This window comes from Somniosus microcephalus, chromosome 25, assembly GCF_052327205.1.
Source record: "Somniosus microcephalus isolate GS21.2 chromosome 25, FLI_Smic_1.0, whole genome shotgun sequence".
Classification (NCBI taxonomy): domain Eukaryota; kingdom Metazoa; phylum Chordata; class Chondrichthyes; order Squaliformes; family Somniosidae; genus Somniosus; species Somniosus microcephalus.
The window spans coordinates 58,155,627-58,181,351 of NC_141011.1; the positions used below are offsets into that span (position 1 = coordinate 58,155,627).

The 25,725-nt window shown below is 45.2% G+C and overlaps 1 protein-coding gene across 1 annotated transcript in view; it reads right to left on the bottom strand.

The window, feature by feature from the left end:
• Nucleotides 1-16,052: 16,052 nt before the first annotated feature.
• The window catches only part of vwa5b1 (von Willebrand factor A domain containing 5B1), a 308,019-nt gene continuing 298,346 nt past the window's right edge, over nucleotides 16,053-25,725 (bottom strand). The window contains exons 20-22 of the mRNA XM_085967564.1: nucleotides 19,796-19,846; nucleotides 18,461-18,642; nucleotides 16,053-17,164 (exon numbers count right to left, since the gene is read on the bottom strand). Of these exons, the coding sequence (XP_085823690.1) occupies nucleotides 16,412-17,164; nucleotides 18,461-18,642; nucleotides 19,796-19,846 (986 nt within the window). The 3' untranslated portion in view covers nucleotides 16,053-16,411. The remainder of the gene's footprint in view (nucleotides 17,165-18,460; nucleotides 18,643-19,795; nucleotides 19,847-25,725) is intronic.

Genomic DNA, 25,725 nt, shown 5'->3' on the forward strand with positions numbered 1-25,725 from the left:
ATGGTAGTCTTATTCAATGTAGTTTGTTCACGGAGGATGTGATTAAAGTTGCCAGAAGAAGTTATGGGTGATCTTCAATACCTCTCTCTATGGCTAAACCCCAGCCTAGATTGAGGCGAAAACAACAAGAAATCACAAGCCACAGCCATTAATCCAACTCAGAGTCCAGCTCTTTCCAAATTACAAGTTTGTCACTCAACTTTTGAAATGAGTGGTGATGTATGAGGTTCTGTCAGTCTGGTTCCGGTTGGGAGGTTTAGCATTAATTAACCTTGCTGTTTTTTTGTGTGTCTGCGATGCTGTATTCTTCCTGGAATTCTAATTAGGGCTCCTGAAAGCCTAAAGCTTTCTTCTTGCAAATCATTCTGAACCCAGGAGGAAGGAACTCAATAAAAGTTTTACAATTAAAAGTCTGACAGAAATACAGAGTTGACTTCATAATGAACCATCTGATAAACATTCTGTCCAGTAAATTAGATTAGGCAAAGATATGCGTCAGATTTTTAATTTTTTTTTTACATTTTTGCATCTCCTGCAGTATTTTTTCCAGATATTAGTACATTGCATTGCTAATCTATACATAATTTATATATTTAAAAATTATATTAGCAGATCGCCCAGCTTGTTACTTGGGGTGAGTGAGATGATACAATGTTTTATGATAATTCGGAGTGTTATCGATAACGTGTTAGAGAAAATACTTTGATATAATGTGTATAAAGTTTGTATGGAGCACTGTGGGTGTAAAAAACACCGACATAGGAAGTTTTGGCAGGACCTCCCGGCAGTGGGAAGCCAATGGCTAAAGGAAATATCTTAAACACTATTTCCATGGTGACTGCTGGGAGACAAATAAAAAATGTAAACAGGAATCTGCGAGTCAGGCCAGCCCTCAGTCAAATAAAAATGTTAAGTACTGTTCCCCGTGAAGAACCCATGGACAAGGCCAGCTGGCCAGATAATAAATATTCTGCAATTGTTGTCAGTGAGCAGGGCCTACTGATGGCTAAGAAAATATTGAAATACCCCATTCTTGCCTGATGGCCAGGGAACCTTCAAAAAGATTTAACTACTTAACGCTCAGGGCTGGGAATGTGCTGGAAAGCCCATTGATTCAATTGCAGGCTTCAGGGTGGGGGCGGGCGGAGTGGGTGCAGGAACAGTGCGACTGGAGCTGGGAGACAATAATGAAGCTGGGAGCATCGGAGGTCACATGAGGAGAATTACATAGAATTACCCAGTATTTACAGCACAGGAACAGGCCATTCAGCCCAACTGGTCCGTGCCGGTGTTTGTGCTCCACACGAGCCTCCTCCCACCCCTCTGATTCTCGCCCTATCAGCAGCTCCTTCTATTCCTTTCTCCCTCATGTGTTTATCGAGCTTCCCCTTAAATACATCTCCGCTATTCGCCTCCACCACTCCCTGTGGTCGCAAGTTACACATTCTCACCACTCCCTGGGTAAAAAAGTTTCATCTGAATTCCTTATTGGATTTATTAGTGACTATCTTATATTGATGGCCAGTAGTTTTCAACTTCCCACAAGTGGAAACATCTTCTCTATTTGTACCCTATCAAACCCCTTCGTAATCTTAAAGAACTCTATGGGCTGGATTTTCATTGAGGAGGCGGGTCGGAGGCAGGACTACATCTTTCGGGGTTGTAGTTCCGCCTCCATCGAGTTATAGCCAACCCACGCGATTTTGACATTATTAGAGGAGCGCAGATATCTCGGGGGATTGTGGGGCTGAAGGAGATTACAGAGATAGGGAGGGGCGAGGCCATGGAGGGATTTTAAAACAAGGATGAGAATTTTGAAATCGAGGCGCTGCTTAACAGGGAGCCAATGTAGGTCAGCGAGCACAGGGGTGATGGGCGAACGGGACTTGGTGTGAGTTAGGACACGGGGCAATGAGCACAGGGGTGATGGGCGAACGGGACTTGGTGCGAGTTAGGACACGGGGCAATGAGCACAGGGGTGATGGGCGAACGGGACTTGGTGCGAGTTAGGATACGGGCAGCCGAGTTTTGGATGACCTCAAGTTTATGTAGGGTAGAATGTGGGAGGCCAGCCAGGAGTGCGTTGGAATAGTCAAGTCTAGAGGTGACAAAGGCATGGATGAGGGTTTCAGCAGTAGATGAGGTGAGGCAAAGGTGGAGACGGAGACTCAAGGGTGTCAATCAGGGAACCAACCTGATGTCAAACTCGATCAGCGGCCATTCCAGGAGGGCCTTGGTTTCTAACATTATCAGCATTTGCTAATTAAATAAGTGGACCCCGGAAATTGTAACAATTGGTTAATTAGAAGCACTTAGTGATTAATCTGCTTCCTGAGGTTCCTGCCCATACAACATTGTTAAACAGAAAAGAGAACAAAATGCAAACAAAAAGAAAGAAAATCATCCACCAAAAAAATCTTTCTTAATTTGACAATGTTTGTTTCCTGTTATACACTGAATGATTGATTTGTGTCAATGGTCCTATGTAAGACAGTTCTATTTGAAGGAAATATGAAATGCTTTACACATTAAGCAGCACAGCAACAAAGAACTACAATGAGCAATCATTGAACCCTGATGAGTTAGTTGGTAAAATCACTGAAGATATTGGGCCAGTAATTCCGGTCCCAACGTGTGAGTACGGACGGGGTACTCACGCGTGGGCCCGTTGGAAGTGCCGGATTTCAGCATGCACAGCGCATGCGCGGGAAATCGGCATTTCCTCCAAGGGGTTCAGAGGTCCAACGCGTGCGCGCAGGACTCTGCGCGCACGCGTTGAACTTCCTTCTTTTTGACAGGTTTGCCCGTGTGCAAGGGCCTGAACTTTTTACACATATAAAAAGGAGGCGTAAGGACTTGATTCTTTAAGGTAAATGGTCTATTATTTAAAATTATAACATTTTTTCCACAGCTTTATTGTTTTTAAGGACTTTACAGTAAGGTAAGTTTATTTTTAGACCCGATTTCTTAAAAAATTATTTTTTTCAAAAATTTGATTAATTGTTTAAAATAGCTTTTTAAAGTTATTTATAGTTTATTTAATTATTGGGATGTTTTTTAAAATTTTATTTAAAGTTAAACTAGTCTTTTGGCCGCCCGTACTTTTCATGAGTTTGACAGTTCTTACTATCAAACTCATGAATGAAGTTTCTCCTCCCCTGATTGGCTGCACAGTGCTCATCTGATCCCAGCCGGCACATCGAACTAACTACGCCACTGGATCAGGTAAACACAGTGTGCCGACATCTGAACCGGGCCAGTGACAGGAATTCCAAGCAGGCCCAGGCTCCAGATGTCGGCGCGCCAGGTGAGTGCACGCGCGGCAAGCCCCCGAACCTAATTTCTGGGCCATTGTTGAGAGCCGTATAGACTAGGAAGGCTTTGAGTTCAATCGCCCATCTGTGCTGAGCAGCCTATCTCAGCTGGGTGGCCATAGAGGTGCTCTGCTTTGCTCAGCATACTTTGCCTAGGGAAGGAGAGCTCAGCCAGGGACCCCATTCCTGATTGCTGTCCAGTGACCCATCCTGGAAAGTGCCTGTGTGTGTATGTGTGGACATTGGATGAGGTTAGGACTGAGCTGAGCTGTGATGCATCTCCTGATTGAATAACCTGCTAGGAAAGAAGTAGAAGTGGGCTGCGTGGGGTTGAAGAACTAGAAGATTGGTGTCTCGATCCTCCTGGGCCCCTCCTTCTTTCGATTTGTTTAAAGAAACTGCGGCTGCAATATTGCCCATCTAGTTTTCTCCATTCCCCTTGATTGTTTCCCTTTCTCTCTCTGAATTTGTAGCTTTTCGCTCCTTATGTCCCAGCCCCAACAACATCATCATCAAACCTGCCGACTAGGATGGCGCTGTTGTTGTCTGGTGGAAGGAGCTCTACCAGGCTATGGATAAATGCCAACTATCTGACTCCTCTTGCTTGCTCCCTCTGGACATGAACACCAAACCATTGTTCACCCAACTGTCACCAAACCTTCAGCAGATCTTCCCTCTACTGCCTAACGTCTTGTAGTTTCCCAATCTAGCACATCCCATTATGAAGCCAATGCAGAGGTTGTATTGTATTTGACCCCTATTATACCAGTGAAATATAATTCATAGTTTATAGAAAGTGAGAAAATATTTCAACATGTCCAGAGAGATATTGCCAGTCAAACAAAACAAAATCAAATGCCAAATCTGCTGCATAAATTTGATATGAAAAGGAGAATGCTATTCAGAGTACTATTTTATTCTAGAACAATTTAATGTAAAAATATAGAGAAATACAAAAGCACAAAAATCAACATTGCTGCAATATTATTTAATGCCCATTTTTATATTTTTTTATATTGTCTCTATTGGCCCCAAATTGTTCTTTGTATCAATGCTTCAGTCAATTTTATTGCTTTGTGATTCTGTTTCTTTCTTGGGTAGAAATTATGTTTTGAACCCAAGGCAACGGTTCTTGATATGGGTCCAATTTGTTACTTGGAAAACAAAATATTAAAGTAATTTATCATACTGGCGAGACTGATAAAATTATAACCTGGAGACCATTTCATATAATCCTAGAATCCTAGATGTTATGGCACAGAAGGGGGTCTTTTGGCCCATTCTGCCTGTGATGATGCAAGATTTTCAATTGGAGCTGCCAATTGCAATCCGATTCCTGTGCTCTTTTCCCATTTTCAAATATTTCAACAATTCCCTTTTGACTTATATTATAGTCTGTGCTTCAAAAGCATTCCATGTTCTAATAATCCTCTGAGTGAATAACAAATTCTAACTTTCCCTATTCCATGTCTAAGCCCCCTCATTACCAAAACGCCAACCAGTGGAAACTATCTTTCACTATTTACCCTTGAAAAACCTTTCATAGTTTTGAAAAGCTCCATTAGATCTCCTTACGTTCCATTACAGTGAAAAAAGCCAAGATTTTTCATGCCATTCTTCAACTTTTCATTTCTGATATAATTCTAGTGAATCCTTGCCATGGCTCCAATGTCTTTCTAATAATGGGGTGCCCAGAATTGGATGCAATACTCCAATTGTGGCCTAACCAACATCTTGTACCAAATTCAACATCAATTTCTTCTTTTTATATTCAATGCCCCTATGTATAAAATCCAGGTACCCATTTAACGTTTTATGGCCACTTCTTCCTGCAGTCACACCTTTAAAGCTTTGCATGTCTGTACCCTTAGATCTCTCTGTCCCTTCATTCTGTGGTTACCAGAGAACTTTTGCATTTGGTCCCAAGTCCCAGGGAGATAGTATTGACCTGCCCCACCTTGTCTCTGCCTGCAGCATAAGCTATTGCCTTTACAGGAGGATGTCCCTCTGGCCCAGAAGAGCCTCTTCTTTTGTTGTACCTCTTGCAGTGGGACCTATGCGCCTTTGTCACTGAATGGAAAGGTTTTCTCCACATTCCTCCTTCCAGCCATGACAATTTAGGCTGTACTTCCCTTTACTGCTCTTTTTCCCAAATGTACTATTACACATGTCTCTGCATTGACTGCATCTAGCACATGTCTGCCCATTCCACTAACCAACGTTCTCCTGCAATCTCTTGCATTCCTCTCCATAATTTGCCACACTTCCTAATTTGATATCATCAGTCAACTTTATTTTGGAGCTATGTCCAAATCATAGATTCATAGAATGGTTACAGCACGGAAGAAGGCCATTCGGCCTGTCCAGCCCGTGCCGGCTCTCTGCAAGAGCACTTCAGCTAGTCCCACTCCCCTGCCCTTTCTCCGTAGCCCTGCAAATTTTTTTCTTTCAGTTACTTATCCAACTCCCTTTTGAAAGCAGTGATTGAGTCTGTCTCCACCACCCTTTCAGGCCGTGCATTCCAGATCCTAACCACTCGCAGAGTAAAACAGCTTTTCCTCATGTCGCCTTTGGTTCTTCTGCCAATCACCTTAAATCTGTGTCCTCTGGTTCTCGACCCTTCCGCCAATGGGAACAGTTTCTCTCTATCTACTCTGTCCAGACCCCTCATGATTTTAAACACCTCTATCAAATCTCCTCTCAATCTTCTCTGCTCTAAGGAGAACAACCCCAGCTTCTCCAGTCTATCCACGTAACTGAAGTCCCTCATCCCTGGAATCATTCTTGTAAATCTTTTTTGCACCCTCTCTAAGGCCTTCACGTCCTTCCTAAAGTGCAGTGCCCAGAATTGGACACAATACTCCAGTTGAGGCCGAACCAGAGTTTTATAAAGGTTCATCATAATTTCCACGCTTTTATACTCTATGCCTCTATTTATGAAGCCCACGATCCCGTATGCTTTTTTAACTGCTTTCTCAACCAGCTATGCCACCCTCAATGATTTGTGCCCATATACCCCCAGGTCTCTCTGTTCATGCACCCCCTTTAGGATTGTACCCTTTAGTTTATATTGCCCCTCCTCATTCTTCCTACCAAAATGTATCACTTTGCACTTTACTGCATTAAATTTCATCTGCCACGTGTCCGCCCATTCCACCAGTCTGTCTATGTCCTCTTGAAGTCTATCACTCTCCTCCTCACTGTTCACTATACTTCCAAGTTTTGTGTCATCTGCAAATTCAGAAATTGTGCCCTGTACACCCACATCCAAGTCATTAATATATATCAAGAAAAGCAGTGGTCCTACAACCGACCTCTGGGGAACACCACGGTATACCTTCCTCCGGTCCAATCATTTCCATAAATGTAAAACAATGGCGGTGCTACGAACAATCCCTTGGGAACATCATTGTTCGCCAACATGAAAGAGGCCATAAAAAGGCAAATGGGATTTGGGGATTTATACAGGGGTACTGAATTTACTATCTATCCCATTATCCTGACCATCCATTGGCCCCGACCGTCTGCTTTTCCCCCAGCCCTCCGTCTATACATGTGATTATAATCCCTTTAATGCTCTGTGCCTCGATCTTCACAACAGGTCTCTTTATTCCAAGTGCCTCTTGCATTTCTGTACGTTGTGTGTATACAATCACTCTTATTAATTTCTCTTCCTACAGGTTTCTACCATGATAATCAAGCAAGCTCCCATCAGCCAAGTATTGGCCTCTGTGTAGAGTAAAAAGGCAAATTATAATAGCGTCTCCAACCAGAACCTGCTCCAATTAAGGCAGCACATTTTACTGGATTCGAACATCTTATCATATCATATATCTGAATGTAACCAGTCCAAGGCAAGACTAATTAGTACACAGGGGAATGATGCATAGAATAGAAAACAGAAGAAAAGAGAATTTGCATTCTAAGTTCAAGACAAAGACTAACGCCAAAGAACAATTTCATTCTACTTTTTAAGTCTTTATTTTCATTATAATAATTTAATGCCAAACCATTGAAAACACAAAGGGGGGAAAATTCCTCTTCCTCCTCATCCTCCTGGTCCTCCTCTCCCTCTTCCTCTTCCTGAGGTGGTCCCGCAATCCCTGGTGGCAAGGGCTGGGCCCTCATGATGGCCAAGTTGTGGAGCATGCAGCAGACCACCACGAAATGGAACACCTGCTCAGCCGAGTACTGGAGGGCTCCTCTCAAGCGGTCAAGGCAACGGAACCGTTGCTTCAGCAGGCCAATGATGTTCAATGATGTTCCTGGTGGCAGCATGGCTCTCGGTATATGAGTGCCAGGTGGAGAGCGGATAGCCCTTGTGTCCCAGCAGCCAGCCGCGAGCTTGATGTGGTGGCTGGAAGAGCGCTGGCACACTGGTCTGCCGCAGGATGAAGGCATCGTGGCTGCTGCCAGGATAACGGGCATTGGCATTGAGGGTTCGCTGTGTGTGGTCGCACACCAACTGCACATTAAGTGAATGGTAGCCTTTGTGGTTATGGAAGATGTTAGGATTGTGATGCGGTGTCTGCAAAGCCACGTGGCTGCAGCCAATGGCGTTCTGCACCATGGGGAAGCCTGCTATCCTAGCAAAGCCACATGCACTCTCGTCCTGCTTCTCTCTAGTGATGGGGAAGGAAATGTAGTCCCTTCTCCTACCGTAGAGAGCCTCTGTGACCTCCCGGATGCAGCGATGGATGGCGAACTGCGAGATGTTAGCTATGTCTCCTGTTGCAGACTGGAAGGATCTGCTGGCGAAGAAATTGAGGGTGACGGTGAATTTGACTGCCACTGGGAGAGCCGTCCTCATCCTGATCTGAGGTTCGAGGTCTGGTTGCAGGAGGTGGCAGAGTTCTGTGACCACCTCTTTGGTGAAGCGGAGCCTTCTAATACACTGCTCCTTGCTTAATTGCAAGCAGGAGAAGTGCTCTCGGAATACCCTCAGAGGGTAAGGCCTCCTGTTCAGAGCCCTGATGGCCCTCCTCCTCCCTCTGGGCACATGCTCCAGTCTTTCTCGCTGCCTCCACTCCCTCCGCCGTAGATCCTGGAGGACGAGGTCGACTGCCAGTACAGCCCCCATTAATGTAATGATGTGTAGCACTTTGATATGTTGTGAGAATAAATGTAACTAGTTGTTAGTAGCCACAACACTCCTGATACAAAATAACCTTGACATTATGGAATGAAACTGTTGCAGTGGGTGAAACTGACAAGAAACCACTGAAACTCCATTAACCTGACAACTGCGACTCATTACTGATGATTCCTTTAAATAACATCCCTGGAGCCTGCTTCCTGCTGCTTCACACCAGCTCTCTCTGTCGCTGTTTACTCCAGTCGCTAAGGTAGTTGGCGACAATCAATTTAGCAGATCGGGCGGTCAGTGAGTGTTGCACACTCACTGACATCACAATCCACCCACCGTTGTGGCTCCCAGCAATAACTGTTACTGGCGGCATTAACAGGAGGCACCAAGGTGACGAATTTTTCCTTCTTTGGGTTTTCTCCGAATGCTGTCAGTTACAAGGCATCTATCGTGAGTACCACCCCTGCCTGAACGATGGAAATCATGAGTGCTATTGCAGAGACTACTATGAAGCAGCAACTCTTCTTTAAATAGTAATTGAATCAACAACAAATGTCACTTGTGTAACATCTTTAGAGATTCCAGGGGAGGTGACAGACACTGAGCAAGAATTACAAATATTGAGGGTGGGGCCCAAATGTTTAGTCAGAGTTAGGTTTTGAAAAAGATTTTGAATTTGGGAAAAGATGTAGCAAAATGGAGCGGTCTGGGAAGTGAGTTCCAGAGTGCAGTGCTAAGGTGGCTGAAGGCCGCTGATGGGGAGACGTCCAGTTGGCCAAAGTCTGAAGAGCGGAGGGTGTGAAAAGGGACACAGACCTAAAGGAGGTTTCACAGCCAGGTTGGGTAAGGCGGCCATTTAGAGATATGTAAATGAGTATGAGTTATTTGAAATCAATGGCCCGGATTTTGCGGTAAGAATAAACGCGAGTCTGTCAGCACTCACTGTTATTAAGGAGCAAATCAGACCGCAACTTCTGGCATCCGCACATGTGCAGTTAAACGCGGAAATCAGGAAGTTGCTGTCAGCTCCTGTTCCTCCTCAAGCTGCACCTCGCCGTTCCATGCTACTCTAGGCCTTGACTCATTGCCCACTCGGCTGTGAAATGTTGCCAGGGTTGGGATTCAGCACAATTCCCTCTCTCTGATCTTTCTATCCACTGAGAGAAAGCTAAGATGTGCTGTTTGAAAGTGGAACCGCCCTGACATCTGAGCAAATGAAGAAACTCCATTAAAAATGTAGCAGCTGTCCCAAATGTTTATCAGTGGGAGTCTGTGTAATGATGTGGAATTTGGCCAATCCTGTGCTCATTGAGGTGTGCAGTGTCAATGGGAGGGACCAGTCTTCACTGCAGCAAGTGCTCCTCGCTTAGATTTCACACAGATTAGATGCTGGATGAAGCTGCCTCTAAACTGCTTCTGTTTTCCTTTATTCCTTCTTTGCCCTCTTTTTTTAATCTATTGATTTTAATTTGACCTTTTCTGCTTACTCTATCTTTTTTTTTGCATTTCTCTAAAGTAACATTTTTACCATGTTTGAGGTGTACCTAAAATATGGATTTTAGTTAATTAACAACTGGGTCAAAGGTTGTATTTTGTCCAACTGGAAGTGATATTAGCCTGGTTGGGTCCAGTTAATTTCAGACATGTTGTTACTGGCCGGAAGAGGAGGAAGCTGCTGATTGATGGCTCATAGAGGAGGAACATTCATGGTCAGTAAACTCACCTGAGGTACAATAGGAGTTAAGGGGTAACTCAGTAACTCTTCCCGCAAATGGTTCTAGTCAATTAAAGAGAAGTTTGAATAAATTGTAATACTTGTTTAGGATCTTACGTTGTTATTGCACTGTATGTCATGATGTGAATGGAGATGTGTAGCTTTTAGTGATGTCAGGAAGCACTTCTTCACACAAAGGGTAGTGGAAATCAGGAACTCTCTCCCCCAAGAAGCTGTTGAGGCTGGGGGTCAATTATAACTTTAAAAACTGAGATTGATAGATTTTTGTTGGGTAAGGTTATTAAGGGTTACGGAACCAAGGTAGGTAGATGGAGTTAAGATACAGATCAGTCATGATCTAATTGAATGGCAGAACAGGCTCGAGGGGCTGAATGGCCTCCTCCTGTTCCTATGCACAACCAACACTGATTTTCTATAAGGTTACAGCTACCTGTAAATCTGACCAAGGCTCTGGATTTACTCACTCTCTGTCGGAGAAGGGTCTGATTTCACAGGTATGTTTTTCGCACTAGAAGATCAAAGGACCAATCCATTGGTTGCCATCAATAGGTCATTCACAGCAGGACTAAGAACTCAAATTCACTTTATTCTAAAAGGTTTTGATTGGTATCACAGCTGACGTAAAATATTCTTTGAATTATTTTCCATGAAATATGTGTCCAGTGAAAAAGGTCAAGGTCTTCTTACCACTGGATCTGAAAAGGTTAAATCTTTAGTGTTTATTTTTTAATAACATCACTATTGATACTAACGATAAAGGTTTGGACTAAATGGATGTGAGAATGAAGGACATTGCTAAACCTGCCTAATTAGCATGGTATGCAAGTAATTAGATGCATCGATCTCTTATTAACACACTTGAATATATCTGAGCTACAGAGATCCAATTAAATCCCACGTTTGAAATTTATGAGATTCTACCAACATCAGAAGCTCATGGTTTGAAGTGAAAGATCCATGGGTTACTGTAGTACTGTAGCATTCATTTAGAAAATACAGTCACTTGAAAACTGGTATTAAAAATCCCATATAATAGCAAAATACTGCAGATGCTGGAAATCTGAAATAACAACTGAAAATGCTGGAAAATCCCATGTTCCTTCTATTATATTAGACAGGCCGCAGACCGTTTGATGCCCTATTGGGTTTGATGCAAACAAAATCATATCTCAAGTAGTATTTTAATGAAAGTACATTTTTATCCTGTAGCATTCTAACTGAATTTTTAAAGACATGGGAGTTGAGTACCTCACTGGGCTCTACTCTCTGGTACCTCAACCTCTGATTTATCACAGAGTATAATTATTTAATGAATTTTGGATACAGTACCATTTCTGTCAAATGTTTTATACGGATTCAGGGTCATTGTGATCAAGCTCATGAGCTCTGCAGCAACCAAGAATACTTCTGGCATCTTTGCCTTGAAATTCCATGTATCGGGTTGCACCAGATTTGCGCCAATGAGGCTGGATTTGCACCCACAGATGCTCTGTAGAAATCTGCTGGGTCCACTTCTTTGCATATCCATTGATGGTTCTCTCGTGCAAATCTTGTGCAATACAAGAGTGATGTGCTAAGGGTGATGGACATTGGAGTGTAGCCTTTAAAAAGCCAGGTCAGGCTGAAGATTGCAACAACAGGTGAGGGAAAGTGTGTGAATGGAATGAACAACGAGATAAGAGGGGAGGAAATTCAATGCATCGAAAAATGTAACAATTACATTTTTTTTAAATAAAGGAATAATTCTGACATAGTGAACAAGTTACTTTTTAATATATTATAACCTTTTTTAAAGGAAAGTGAACATTGATTAACATCATGCAATTTACAATAAATAAAACAAACAGCATTGATGTCAGCATTATTTCCAAACACTCAATATAATAGTAATACAGCCGAGCATTACAGGGAAATGCAATGCCAATAAACAGTATACTGGAGCTCTCTGAAGTACATATGATTTGTAAACAATCACTATACTTTTATCTTTAGTTGTACATTTTATAAACTAAAGAACAATGACACTAGTTAGGCACTTCATGAGAATTAAGGTGTACCAGAAATCATAGGGGGAAAAGTTCAGTTGTTTGCGCCTCCCGTTAGCACCTTAAGAGGGCGCCAATAGGGGCGCAAAGCAACTAGAGGCCGGGCGCGGCGATGTTTGTGCCGCTCGCAAAATTAACTAAACATTTTGCGGTGGCGCTAAACACTTCCGCCACAATCTCCTGCGCCGACAGATTGTGATGTCATTCGAGTGCACAACACCCCGTTAGTGCCCCGGACCGCATATTGAGTGGCGCCCCCACCTTACCGCCTGCCGCTAGCAACGACAGGTTGAGGGGAGCGTTATGCTGTCAGAAAGGGACTGAGGGAGCGCTATTTAAAGGCGACCACTTCCTGCCTTTTTTGTCGGTGACATTTTTGCACCACGCAGTCTGAGAGAGAGAGAGAGAGACTTCTGGAGAGATTCAACGCTGTGTGAAGGAGTTTTGAGTACTGAGCAGCACTTTGCAGGTTTATTTTGATTTGACCTCCCTTGCTTCGCCAGCGCTCTGAGGTAGCACCTCACTCCTCGGCCTTTGCGCCTTAAGACAGGTGTGAAGCGCCTGATTTAGCTCTCCAATCACCTCCAGGGGCGATAAAAGCCAAGTTTGCTGTCGGAGGCGATAATTAGCGCCAGGCACTGAACTTTGCGCACGGCCGATAACGGCGCCCCAAATGGGACGATACCCAATTTTTCCCCCATAGTATCTTACAGCACAGAAGGAGGCCATTTGTCCCATCGCAACTGTGCTGGCCCTTTGAAATAACTACCCAATTAGTCTCACTCGCCTGCTCTTTCCCCACAGCCCTGCATTTTTTTCTTTTTCAAGTATCTATCCAATTCCCTTTTGAAAGTTGCTATTGAATCCGCTTCCACCGCTCTTTCAGACAGCGCATTCCAGATCACAACAACTCGCTGCGTAACAAACATTCTCCTCATCGCCCCCCCCGGTTCTTTTGCCAATTATCTTAAATCTGTGTCCTCTGGTTACCGACCCTCCTGCCACTGGAAACATTTTCTCCTTATTTACCCTATCAAAACCCTTCATGATTTTGAACACCTCTATCAAATCTCCCCTTAACCTTCCCTGCTCTAAGGCGAACAATCCCAGTTTCTCCAGTATCTCCACATAACTGATATCACAGTACAAACTAAAGGATCAAACCTTCCTCGCAAACAGTGGACAACCATCAACCGCCTCATGGTAAATGCTGCCACCTTCTCCATAGATGGGAGATTAAAGCATCCCCATCGTGCAACTGTGGAGCTCCTGATCAGACCCTGGAGCACATCATTGAACACTGCCCTCAGAGGAAATTCGCAGGCAGCCTACAAGATATTGACACTGTTACACCGGAAGCTTTGGCCTGGATATCTGACTCACATATTGACATTTGATTTGCTTTGCTACCATGATACTAAAGAAAGAAGACTGGTATCATTCTAATCAGGGCTGGAAAATCTAACTCATCTACTGGACGGGGCAAGTTCCTATGGAGCGCTTCAATATCCGAGTTCCTTGTCCACACCAAAGGCGCAATTTATTTTTAAAATTTGTTTCCCAGTTTACAATTCAAGTAAATCTTTTGGCACATGAACATTATCAGACAAATATGATTGCTGCACATCCGACTCAGCAAGCAGGGAGTGACTGGTTTAATATTTTTCCCAGCACTGCTAGAAAGACTTGACTAAAACGATGTGTTTTCAACACAAACCAAGCTCCATGCACTTTGCTCAGCACTGACTAGCCAAGTCAGACAATAGTACCAAGTGTTAATACTGGAACAGCTACAAGAAATGATCAACCTTAGACTGCTGGATTCTCAATGTTTTTCTACCAATTTTCTAAAATTCTGAAAAACATAATGGGTGTGGTGGGAAATTGCTGGCAAGCCTCTTAGACCTGGTGTCCAGGGCTGGTTCTATTTTAGCTGTTAAAAATCAAAAACTGAAATGAGATCTAATTGTCTCGTTAAACCCCCAATGATGGAGCAAAGAAAATCGGGGATGCTCAAGAGGAAACCTGGCCACCCACCTTGTTAATCTGCAATATAGCAATTAAAGCAGTGCGGAACAGAAATTCTGCTGGATCAAGCTGGGAGAGGCTAAATGGGATAGAATAAATATTGTTACTCATGTATCTGAGGTCATTAGTACTGGCGTCTAAAGCAAAGATGGAAAAGGCCTATTTCCCAGCATTTGCCTGCTTCACTTACCAAAGAAACTTAACCCTTAGACTGCCAGCAGATCTAGAGAAATTATTTTCCCCTGGACCATCCAATTTTGTACATTTTTAGTTCACCGATCCTGATTTTGAAACAACCACTAATATTACAACGAGATGGCGCTCCAGTGTCAAGAGTACTTCACTACATTAATCTTAGCTATAATCAAATAAAATGTCCATTTCAAATATAATTTTAGTTAAAAAAATTTAAAGCAGTAACAGTTTAATTCTGCTCACCTGCTTTCCCGTTCTCTAGTTGTCTTGCTTTATTTTTTAAACTTCATTTTTACTCAATTTCTACCTAATCAAACTTAGCCTATCTTTTCTTAGCTTTGTTTTTCCTGAACACAATGGAGGTAGCTTTAGCTTTGGTTACAGCGATGGTGTAAATTGGGCGATATCCAATCCCCACCTATTATGCACCCCCAATGGAAGTGAAACTCGAGCAGGGTGTAAACGAGTGGCCAATTCGATTTCGCCCGAAGTTAAAATTCCCCCCAATGATCCTGAAATTACACTATGCGATACCAGCATTTGAAAGCTAAATGTGTTTGTCTGAAGTTCTGCTCTCCACGATTTTAGCAAAGGTGTTAAAGGAATTTCAGATGGATGTGTTAGGCACTCATATACTAGTATCCCATGGGATCAGTTCAAAGCCATTCGGGGGTAATGTTAACCTAATCCACCCGGCGGGAATCTAATGGGGTGAGGTTGGCGGCCTGTTTTACATCCGCCTGATTTTACTCTCCAGCGACAGGGGCCAATCTGGTCGTGCTGATTTCCCACGAGTGGCGTAGGTCAAAATTACCCCAATATGTTTAAAACCTTCTCTTCCTCCAGTTATTTACCTTCTCTTCCTCCAGTTATTTACCTTCTCTTCCTCCAGTTATTTACCTTCTCTTCCTCCTATTTTGTGCCATCCATTTTGGAATTGGGTACAAATTTAGAAAAACGATTCTTTCAATAAAAAAAGAAAGACTTGCATTTATGTAGCACCTTTTATGACCACCGGACGTCCCAAAGTGCTTTACAGCCAATGAAGTATTTTTTGAAGTGTAGTCACTGTTGTAATGTAGGAAATGGTTGACAAACAACTTTAATGACTATTTCTCTAGCCAGCCAACAGTCCATACTTGGAAAATTGGTATGATCAAAATATAGGTACAACCAGGTCAAACTGTGACATGTGTTTACATATCAAGCCAGGAAAAGGGATACCAAAGGGATACAGTCACAGTTGCCCCCAGTCACCCCCTGTGCACACAGGGTTCAGTGAAACCATCCATGGCACTCAAAAAGTTAAAATAAATAACAAAAGAGTGAACCAGATCACCTGTTGAACACACACATGCTTAAGACCCAGATTTGAAATCCTGCTTCAATTATCGTTCAACGGAGAAAAATTCAATAAACAGAACCAAAAAATAATCAAAGCTATCAGCAACACAGACAGCAATGATGTGTCATTAGAGACCTGCCCCAGCCCAGACCAATTCTCTGTCCCACAGAATCACAGAAACCCCACAGTGCAGATAGAGGCCATTTCGGCCCATCGAGCCTGCACCGACACATATCCCACCCGATCCCCATAACCCCTACACCAACACATATCCCACCCTATCCCCGTAACCCCACGTATTTAATCCCCCTAACACTAAGGGTCAATTTATCATAGCCAATCAACCTAACTCGCACATCTTTGGACTGTGGGAGGAAACCGGAGCACCCGGAGGAAACCCACGCAAACACGGGGAGAATGTGCAAACTCCACACAGACAGTCGCCTGAGGCCGGATTCGAACCTGGGTCCCTGGCGCTGTGAGGCAACAGTGCTAACCACTATGCCACCGTGCTGCCGTCCCAGCTGAAGGATGCCTGTGGGGAGGCTGTAAGGCAAAAATTTGTGTAAAACTTAGGGAAATTATTAATAAACCATTAATTCCTAATTTTATTAAGAATAAAGATTGAAAATTCAGCAGTCTAATAATGCTGAGGCAAAACATTTAAACACTGTTTGGGTTGTAGCACAACATATTCAGCTGAAGATTTTCATCCCAGTGTCTTAACAAGACGAATAGCTGTCTTGCTGAAGCTTTGACAGTGGTAAGTTCACGACCCTCGGGTATATGCTGTGAATCCAGCCACATGCTGGCTTTTGCGGCCACCAGCTCCCACTCAATGAAATAAGCAGCTGAACTATGCTCCAGCCAGGCTAAGGCAACAGCTGTGGACCAGGTTGTTCCCTCTGGGTCCGTGAACTGTTGAAGTTCATTTGAAGTTGTCGCGAATGAAATGTCACCACTGTCTGTTTCAGACCCTCTGCCACTGTCGGCCTGCAGGGCACTAGAAGCCTCAGGGTTTCCGGGAGAGGAGAACCGCCGCACAGTGACTGATGGAGGGAGAAGTTCAGAACTACCACTCATAACCCCTGACTGGATTTCAACCAAACTGCTTGAAAAGTGACGCGGTCTTAACTTTTCTAAATCGCTTCGGATGTCATCTATCCCCAAGTAATTCAATGTTTCCATTTTCTCAGGTTCTTTCTGATGGCTGGGCCCCATGGATCCATTCTCTTGATCACCCTGGGCTGCTTTCTTGTCACTGAAGGTGTTGGAATGTCTGTGAGTGGTGGGACTGGCACTTGATCGATGACGGGTGAAGGGCGAAGTCCATTTCAGCTGTTCCATGGGAATGTTAATGGCTTCACAGAAAGCCGGATTAAGCAAGAAAGCCCCTGATGCCAACTGCAAATTAACCTGAAGAATGCAATGACAGCACTGGTTTACAATTGTAATATTTACAGCGATAGAGATATGCAAACAACTAAACATTCAATTCATAATATTGAGTTTTTATTGATGGAAAATAGAAAGTCCGCTCATTACAAGTGTTAATTATACGTAATTATGTTTACAATTTGTGTATAATGAGTTCAAAATAATTACTGAAATTAGCTTATTTGGAAAAGTGCTGGTTAATATTTTCAATGGGATGCTATTAAATGGATTAGACTCAAATGAATAAAGGAACAACTAACAGATTAGCATTTGCAAAGTAGAGAATTAGAAATACAAACGACAATACAACGCACATTAAACATTCACTATTATCCGCTTAATGGAAACAGTCATTGTTCTAACGGAATATTGTGGGAAGGGGCTTTGAGCCTTTGTCTATCTGCTGTTGCTCATTCAGTTATTTTTCTTCTCTTCCTCTGCTCCTCAATTGATTCTTCTAGTCTTGCTGTCCACATTGATGTGATTTAATCAATTGAAGAAGCCTGCAGCTCGGCCCTGGATTGTCTGCATGAAATAATAGGCTTCAACAGAATCCAAACTACAATATTTCAGTTAGAATCCCAGCCTGGAGAACCTATCGCTGAAACCTTCATCCATGCCTTTGTTACCTCTAGACTTGACTATTCCAACGCGCTCCTGGCTGGCCTCCCACATTCCACCATATGTAAACTTGAGGTCATCCAAGTCTCGGCTGCCTGTGTCCTAACTCACACCAAGTCCCGTTCGCCCATCACCCCTGTGCTCGCTGACCTACATTGGCTCCTGGTTAAGCAACACCTCTACTTTAAAATTCTCATCCTTGCTTTCAAATCCCTTCATGGCCTCGCCCCTCCCTATCTCTGTAACATCCTCCAGACCTACAACTCCCCGAGATCTCTGCGCTCCTCCAATTCTGGCCTCTTGAGCATCCCCGATTTCCTTCACTCCACCATTGGTGGCCTTGCCTTCAGCTGTCTAGGCCTTAAACTCTGTAATTCCCTCCCTAAACCTCTCCATCTCTCTTTCCTCCTTTAAGACACTCCTTAAAACCTACCTCTTTGACCAAGCTTCCTGTCCTAATGTCTCCTTATAAGCCCAGTGTCAAAGTTTGTTTGATAATCGCTCCTGTGAAGCACCTTGGGACATTTTACTACGTTAAAGGTGCCATATAAATGCAAGTTGTTGTCGTTTTAAGCCATTGGCACTCCCTCCCCCTTGAATAAAATGAAACATCTTTCAATAGTGGAAATAGTTGAACACAATTTTGTTACTAACCAGTGGTAAGTAGTCATTGTTCTCGGTCTCTGGCTCACAGACAGACTCACTCATCTTGCTGGGTGATCTGCACATAAATCCTTTGGCAGCTCGAGTCAACATTCGAGTTTTACTGAGGCTCAACCTTAAACAAAATATAAGAAAAGATTCTTCAAAGTTCCACCACTGCTCTGGCTGGGAGACTATTGATGATAATAACTGGGTTATAAGCAATTTACCCCTTGATTTATTTCTGGGCAGTATTTGTAGATCAGTTTGCTTAAAGCAGGAAATTCTATCTGTTTCTAAATATACATTTCCATTACTGGACTGAACAGTGTGTTCAAAAAGCTGGTCAGAAGATACTTTGGGAGTTTCCTATCAAGACAAGTATTTGTAACATTTTGTGATTTGAACATCTTGGCTTATTTACAGATCCTCAACTAGATACAATCAAGCATTTATAAGTGATGTGAGCCTAGAGCTCATCTTAGTATTAGCACAGGCCTGGGTGAACAGTCTAAACACGAAAAACACTTCAAAGGCTTACACTGTAAAGAGTTTCCTGGAAAATGCATTCATGTAGATAAATATAATTAATTGTCAGCATGGCAGCATGATAATGAGAAGTGATGAATCTTAAATAATTTTAATATGATCCAGAACCAACTCATTCGTTACAGATGTGTTATAATTTGATTTTGCAGGAGGTTAAAATCCATTTGACTTTACTAAAAATAAAAATGCTATTGTGAAATAATCCGACCATTCAGTACAATATCTGCGTCTTATTCAAAATTGCTCACATGGATCATATTTTTACGTTACTGAGAGGCTGTTGAGGAAGCTCTCTCTGTATTGCCTCATTGCCTGATCTCCTCTTAGCACCAATGTGGCGTAAATCACGATCCACACAAACTTGCTTCTAGCGACTCTCTGAGGATCACACTAATACTGAAAGGCAGTGAAAACTTTCCTTGCTTTACACAGGTAATAGTGTTGCTGCTTTTGATATTTTGAGGGGAATAGTGAAGTTTGTAAAGAATGTAAATAGATCGGTCTGATTCTCATGCTGAGCTCTCCAGGCATGGAGCAATTCTACAGGGAATTCCGATTGGGAAATCTTGGACCTACAACTCTCGCTTTTCCACCCATTAATTTAAACAGATGGAAAATAATCGGAGGAGTTCTGACGAAAGGCCATCGAGCTGAAACGTTAACTCTGTTTCTCTCTCCACAGATGCTGCCTGACCTGCTGAGTATTTCCAGTATTTTCTGCTTTTATTTCGGATTCCCAGCAGCCGCAGGATTTCGCTTTTGGAAAATAATCTTTTCTCTGCAAGTCCTGCTCCTCACCTGGAGAATCAACCCTAATGTTGCATTTATTCCAGTTCATGTACTTGCTTCCTGTTTAATAAACATGTTTAACAGTTAATAACCACCGAAAAAACAGATAAACCTGTTCAGTAATAACAACAGAAAATGCTGCAAACACTCAGCAGGCCAGGCAGCATCCGTGGAGAGAGAAATGGAGTCAACGTTTCAGGTCGAAAGCCTTCATCAGAACTAGAAAAAAAGCAGGAAGAGGGATAGATTTAAAGCAAGTGGGGGCTGGGAAAAGGGGGAGGGGATGAAAGAACAAAAGGGAAGGTCAGTGATAGGATAGAAAGCAGGAGCGATTAAGAGACATTGAGAGACATTAAGAGATATTCAAGGAACAAAGGATGAAGTGTGAATGGCCCTGGCAGAATGACGGACAGCTGCCGTGTGGGAGGGAAGAAAAAAGCCCCGACGAAAGTGTGGATTAAAAAAAGAAAGGGAAAATATATATGTGATAGGGGCCGAGGTTATGATCTGAAATTGTTGAGCTCTATGTTGAGTCCAGAGGGCTGTAGAGTGCCTAATCGAAAGATGAGGTGCTGTTCCTCGAGTTTATCCTGTTTAAAGCTAAACCTGTTTAGTATTTGTTTAAGGCCTATTAAAATACAATGGGTTTCCTTTCGTAATCAATGGTGACGTTTTGTAACTTCAACTCAGATTAATGACTATTGTTGACATTTAACCATGAGTGTTTCCCGCTTCAGCAATAAAGTACTACGATTATGAGAAGTTTATGGGTGCCTGGTAACAATTTTCTTTTAATGGGGGCAGTCCGGGGAGGGGGTTCAAATGTTGTCAGGGACTATGTGGATGAGGGACAAACCCAAAATTCACTGACTACTTACCATTAGTTTAGTCAATCCTCCTGCACTCCCAAAACAAGTTCAACTTGTCCAAAGTTCTGTCCCTTACATCCTGTCCTGCACCATGTCCCACTTGTCTATCACTCCGGTCCTCGCCGACCTCCACCGGCTCCCTGTCTCCAAATGTACTGAATTCAAAATTCTTGCGCTTGTTTAGAAATCCATCTATGTCATTGGCCCCACTCCCAGCTCTGCAAGCTCCCCCTGAAGCTCGACTTCCCTCCTCCACCCTTCAGTCCCCTGACCGGCCTCTGGTGCATCCTCTGGCATTGCTCATTTGCTAGAAGATTTTTCAGCTGTCCAGGTTCTACCCTCTGAAAGTCGCTGGCTTGAACTTGTTTGCTTTGATACTTCTCTGCACACCTTTAAAAGCCCCTCAAAACCCATCCTTTTGACAATGGTTCCTCACCCACTCTCCTAATTCTCGGACAGCCCCTTGATCCATCTTCTCACCTTGGGGATGTTTAATTATGCCCAATATACAAAACAAATAAAGTTTCCCCAAGGCTCTTCTCATAACTCCAAATTCTGCTCTTCCAAAGTCCTGTGCCATCATATTGTGGTCTTCGCTTTAACAGCAATATCAAATTTTACAACTCAGTGATCACTAGAACCCAGGCACTCACAAATCTCCAAATAACTAACGGCTCTCATGGATTGTTCAACAACAAATCCAATACCAACAAATAATGCTCATTAAAAACCCAGAGCTTGTAACTGAAGAACTCTGAAAACACCACTGCTACAATAATGCAAAAACAGAGTAAAATTTCTAAAAGTTTCCACTTAGAGAGTGTAAGAGTGTTTCTCGTTGTCTTTCAATGGGTTAAATGTCTGAATCTATTGACCCATTTAATATGCTGACATAACACTTCCGATACAAGTGAAATCTGCCATTCACACAGCGGCTCAACTTAACCGACAGTGTGTTACTTTTTGCTCCACTTTTCTCCCCTTCTCGCCTGAAGCCATTGACTCACGCTGGAGACATCCATGGACAGGAAATCCTGGGCGGTGCACCCGTCATTTTTCCCATCACCGGGACCCAACATGCCGGCTTTGGGCAGCTGTCCGTGCTGCCTGGGCAGGTAAAAATCGAGAACGGTCATTTCCCAGCGGCTCCAGGCTGAGTAAGTAACCTGAGTGATTTTAACTGCCCGTCCACTCAGTTACTGCCAGCGGATAGCATGAAACCGCTCCCTATGATTCCCAGTTTAAGACTGCCCCTCTCTTACTGTCTCACTCTTCAGTTTACAAACAGGAAACATAGAAACATAGAAGATAGGAGCAGGAGTAGGCCATTCGGCCCCTCAAGCCTGTTCCACCATTCAATGAGATCATGGCTGATCATCCAAATTCAGTACCCTGTCCCTGCTTTCTCCCCATACCCCTTGATCCTTTTAGCCTTAAGAAATATATCCAACTCCTTCTTGAATATATTTAATGAATTGGCCTCCACTGCCTTGTGTGGTAGAGAATTCCACAGGTTCACCACTCTCTGGATGAAGAAATTCCTCCTCATCTCAGTCCTAAATGGCTTACCACCTATCCTTAGACTGTGACCCCTGGTTCTGGACTCCCCGACCATCGGGAACATCCTTCCTGCATCTAGTCTGTCTAGTTCTGTTAGTATTTTGTAAGTTTCAATGAGATCCCCTCTCACAGGAACCTTGCTGCAAATCATAACAAGAAATGTTGGTGCTTTAAAGATATTTCCGCATTTTCCAATTGGAGAAATAAAAAGACATATAGGCCTAGAAATTCAGTTGGGCGCGCCAGCCGTTAGCGCCTTAGGGGGAGTAGATCTCGAGCGCTAGGCGCTTATCACCCGGGCGCAGCGCGATCTGCGCCTCTCCCCAACTTCAGGACACATTTAGCGCCGGCGCAAAGTCTTAGCGCGCGCCCTGCTGCGCGTGCAGATCATGACGTCATTTAATAGTGCAACGCCCTTTGTGCGTCCCAAACCGGAACTTCACTCGCGCCGGCCCATTGTGCGCCGGGCGTCCCGAGCGACTGTGAAGTGGAACGGTACACAGGCCAGCCGGGCCGGGGGGAGCGCTAATTAAAGGGCACTTACCCAGCAGTATAAAGGCCAGCCTTTTTGCAGCATTCACTCTTGTGCAACGGTTTTTTGGACAGAGACCAAGGAGGAGAGTTTACTGGTTTGGACCAACACTTGGACAGGTATTTTTGGCTCAGGCCAGAGCTTACCAATTATCTTTGCCTTCATTCAGAGCTCAGTGTTTGCCAGCATATAATGGTGGCTGCATTGGGTGGCAACGCTGAATTTCAGCCTTATGCCAGAAGGGCTTACAGACGCCGTGAGAGAGTCGCAGCCCTGGCTAGATGCAGAGGGGGCAACAGGCGTCGCCAACTGAGGCCTTACCCATGCAGGGTATACCGCCAGCAGACCTCCTATCTGACCATGTCTGCCGCGATGTGTGTTAGGAGGCTGCGATTCCGAAGGGAGGTGGTTGCAGACATCTGCCGGCTGCTTCAGAGAGATCTGCAGCCACAGCTGATGCGCAGGACGTCTCTGTCGGTGGCAGTGAAGGTGACGGTGGCTCTCAACTTCTATGCCTCCGGCTCCTTCCAATCCACTACTGGGGACATCGCTAACATCTCCCAGTTCGCCGTGCATTGCTGCATCCGCCAGGTGACCGAAGCCCTTTTCAGAAGGAGACATCAATTCATCTCCTTCCCCATGACCCTGGACAAGCAGCAGCAGCGTGCAGTGGGGTTTGCAAGAATAGCGGGCTTCCCCATGGTGCAGGGCGCCATTGACTGCACGCATGTGGCTTTGCGGGCACCTCTTGAGCATGCCGAGGAGTACCGCAACCGGAAGGGCTACCATTCCCTCAATGTACAGCTGGTGTGTGACCACAGGCAGCGCATCCTAGCTGTCAATGCCCGCTTTCCAGGCAGCAGCCACGATGCCTTTATCCTGCGACAGACAACTGTGGCTGACATGTTCCAGGCACAGCCTCCCCCAAGAGGATGGCTTATCGGGGACAAAGGCTATCCTTTGTGTACCTGGCTCATGACCCCGCTCCGCGCGCCCACGACCCCTGCTGAAGAGGCATACAACGAGAGCCATCAAGCGACGAGGAACCTCATAGAACAAACAATCGGCGTGCTCAAGCAACGGTTCCGCTGTCTCGACCGCTCCGGGGGAGCCCTCCAGTACTCGCAGGATCGAGTCTCCCAATTCGTCGTCGTTTGCTGCATGCTGCACAACCTGGCTATCCGCAGGACTCAGGCACTGCCACCTCACGTTGGACCACCACCTCAGGAGGAGGAGCAGGAGGAGCATGAGGACGACGAGGACGAGGAGTACCAGCCCAGGAGGGACGCACAAGGTCCAAGGGCCACCCGTCGTCGGCTTATTGAACGTCACTTCTAGGCCCCCTGTCAGGGAATGGCTTGTGCCAATGATAGAACATGATTGCAGCCGCTCCGCAAGCCCTCAGCCGGTTAAGGCAACAAACACTTCAAAGATCAAACATGGACAATGTGAATAAATAAAATGCTTTATTGTACAAACTCTGGGCCCTTCCCACATGAAAACCAAAAACAGATGAAACCCCCAAAAAACACTCAAACACATTACTCGCTCCCACAGCCTGGGGAGGATTAACAAAATAGGGCAACTAAAATGGCCGTCATTCTCGGCCTTCGTCCAAAACAAACATCACATCATCGGCCTTCAAAAAACAAACATCCAATTCTCGGCCTCAAGAAACAAACACAAATGGCCACACATTCGACTATTTGGCCCGCTAGGGCGATGCCTTGGCCATCTTTGGGTGGCCCCTGCCCGCCCTGCTGCTCCGCCTCAAAGTAAGGCCATTGGCTGCTGCAAGGCTGGGGGCAGGCTCCTGAGGGGCACATGTCGTGACGGCAGATGCCCTTGGGGGTCGGCCTAGTCGAGGTCTGGCCGTCGAGCGGCCGGCTGTTGATTGCTGCAGCTGTGGCTGGCCAGCATCAGTCGCTGCAGCAGCTCCTGGCAGCTCCACTGGGGGAGTGGCAGTGGCGGCTGGAGGAATGGCGGCAAGCTGGCGGATAGCAGGCGCTCGCTGGTCGCCTGAGACACTGGCACTCGCCCGGGCCAGCACTGCAGCATGCGCACCAATCTGCCGAGGGACAGACCGATGTGCTGCTGCAGCGCGCCAGGTGCCCTGGCGATGCCTGGCTGACACAGCGAGTGTGGCAGCAGTGAGTGCCCGTGTTGACCTGTTCATTGACCGCAGCAGAGCAGCCAGTGACTGGACGGCACCACTAATCACCTGGCCAGTCGCTGACAGATCTGCCCGGTATTCCGCCCGACTGGTGGCCTCTAAGGGCCCGAACTCGGCCACACTCCGAGAGAGGGAATCGATGGACTCAGGCAACCGTGCCACTGCCGCCATGAGCTCCGTGTGCCGGCGCTCCGAGTCCGCGGACAAGTCTTCGAGGCGTTCCATCTCCTCGGCGAAGAGCATCTCCTGACTGGAGGCCGGACTCTCCCTCTGGGGAGAAGGCCGCCGAGCTGGCCGACCCTTCCTGCGTTGCTGGAGGCCGCTGGGCCCAGCAATTGGACTCCCCTCCGACGCATCCCCCCTCTGGGGAGAAGGCCGCCGAGCTTCCACCCCCCTCCCGCCTTTCTGTAGCACGCAGGTCCCAGGAGCTCCCCTCCCCTTCGACACTTCCGCCACGCTGCCCTCCAGGGAAGACGTGTCCCCTACATTGGCCTGGGTGGCCGCGGCTGAGGGTTCCCCTGATGGGCCGCCTTCCTCTTGCTCCTCCTCCTGCTCCTCCTCAGAGGGTCTGTCACTGGCAAGTTGAGGGACCTCCTCTTGACCATCTGAAAGCAGGAAGGCACAAGAGTAGCTTTAGAGTGAGGAGAGTGCGTCAGTGCGGGATGCATGAGTGGTGGCATTCAGCGCATTGGTTGGACAGTGGCAAAGGATGTAGATCTGATGCGCAAGTGGGACGAGAGAGGTGCAAAAGGTGATGTCCTTACCATTGCTGCCCAGAACAGGGTCGGCATCTCCACATGCAACG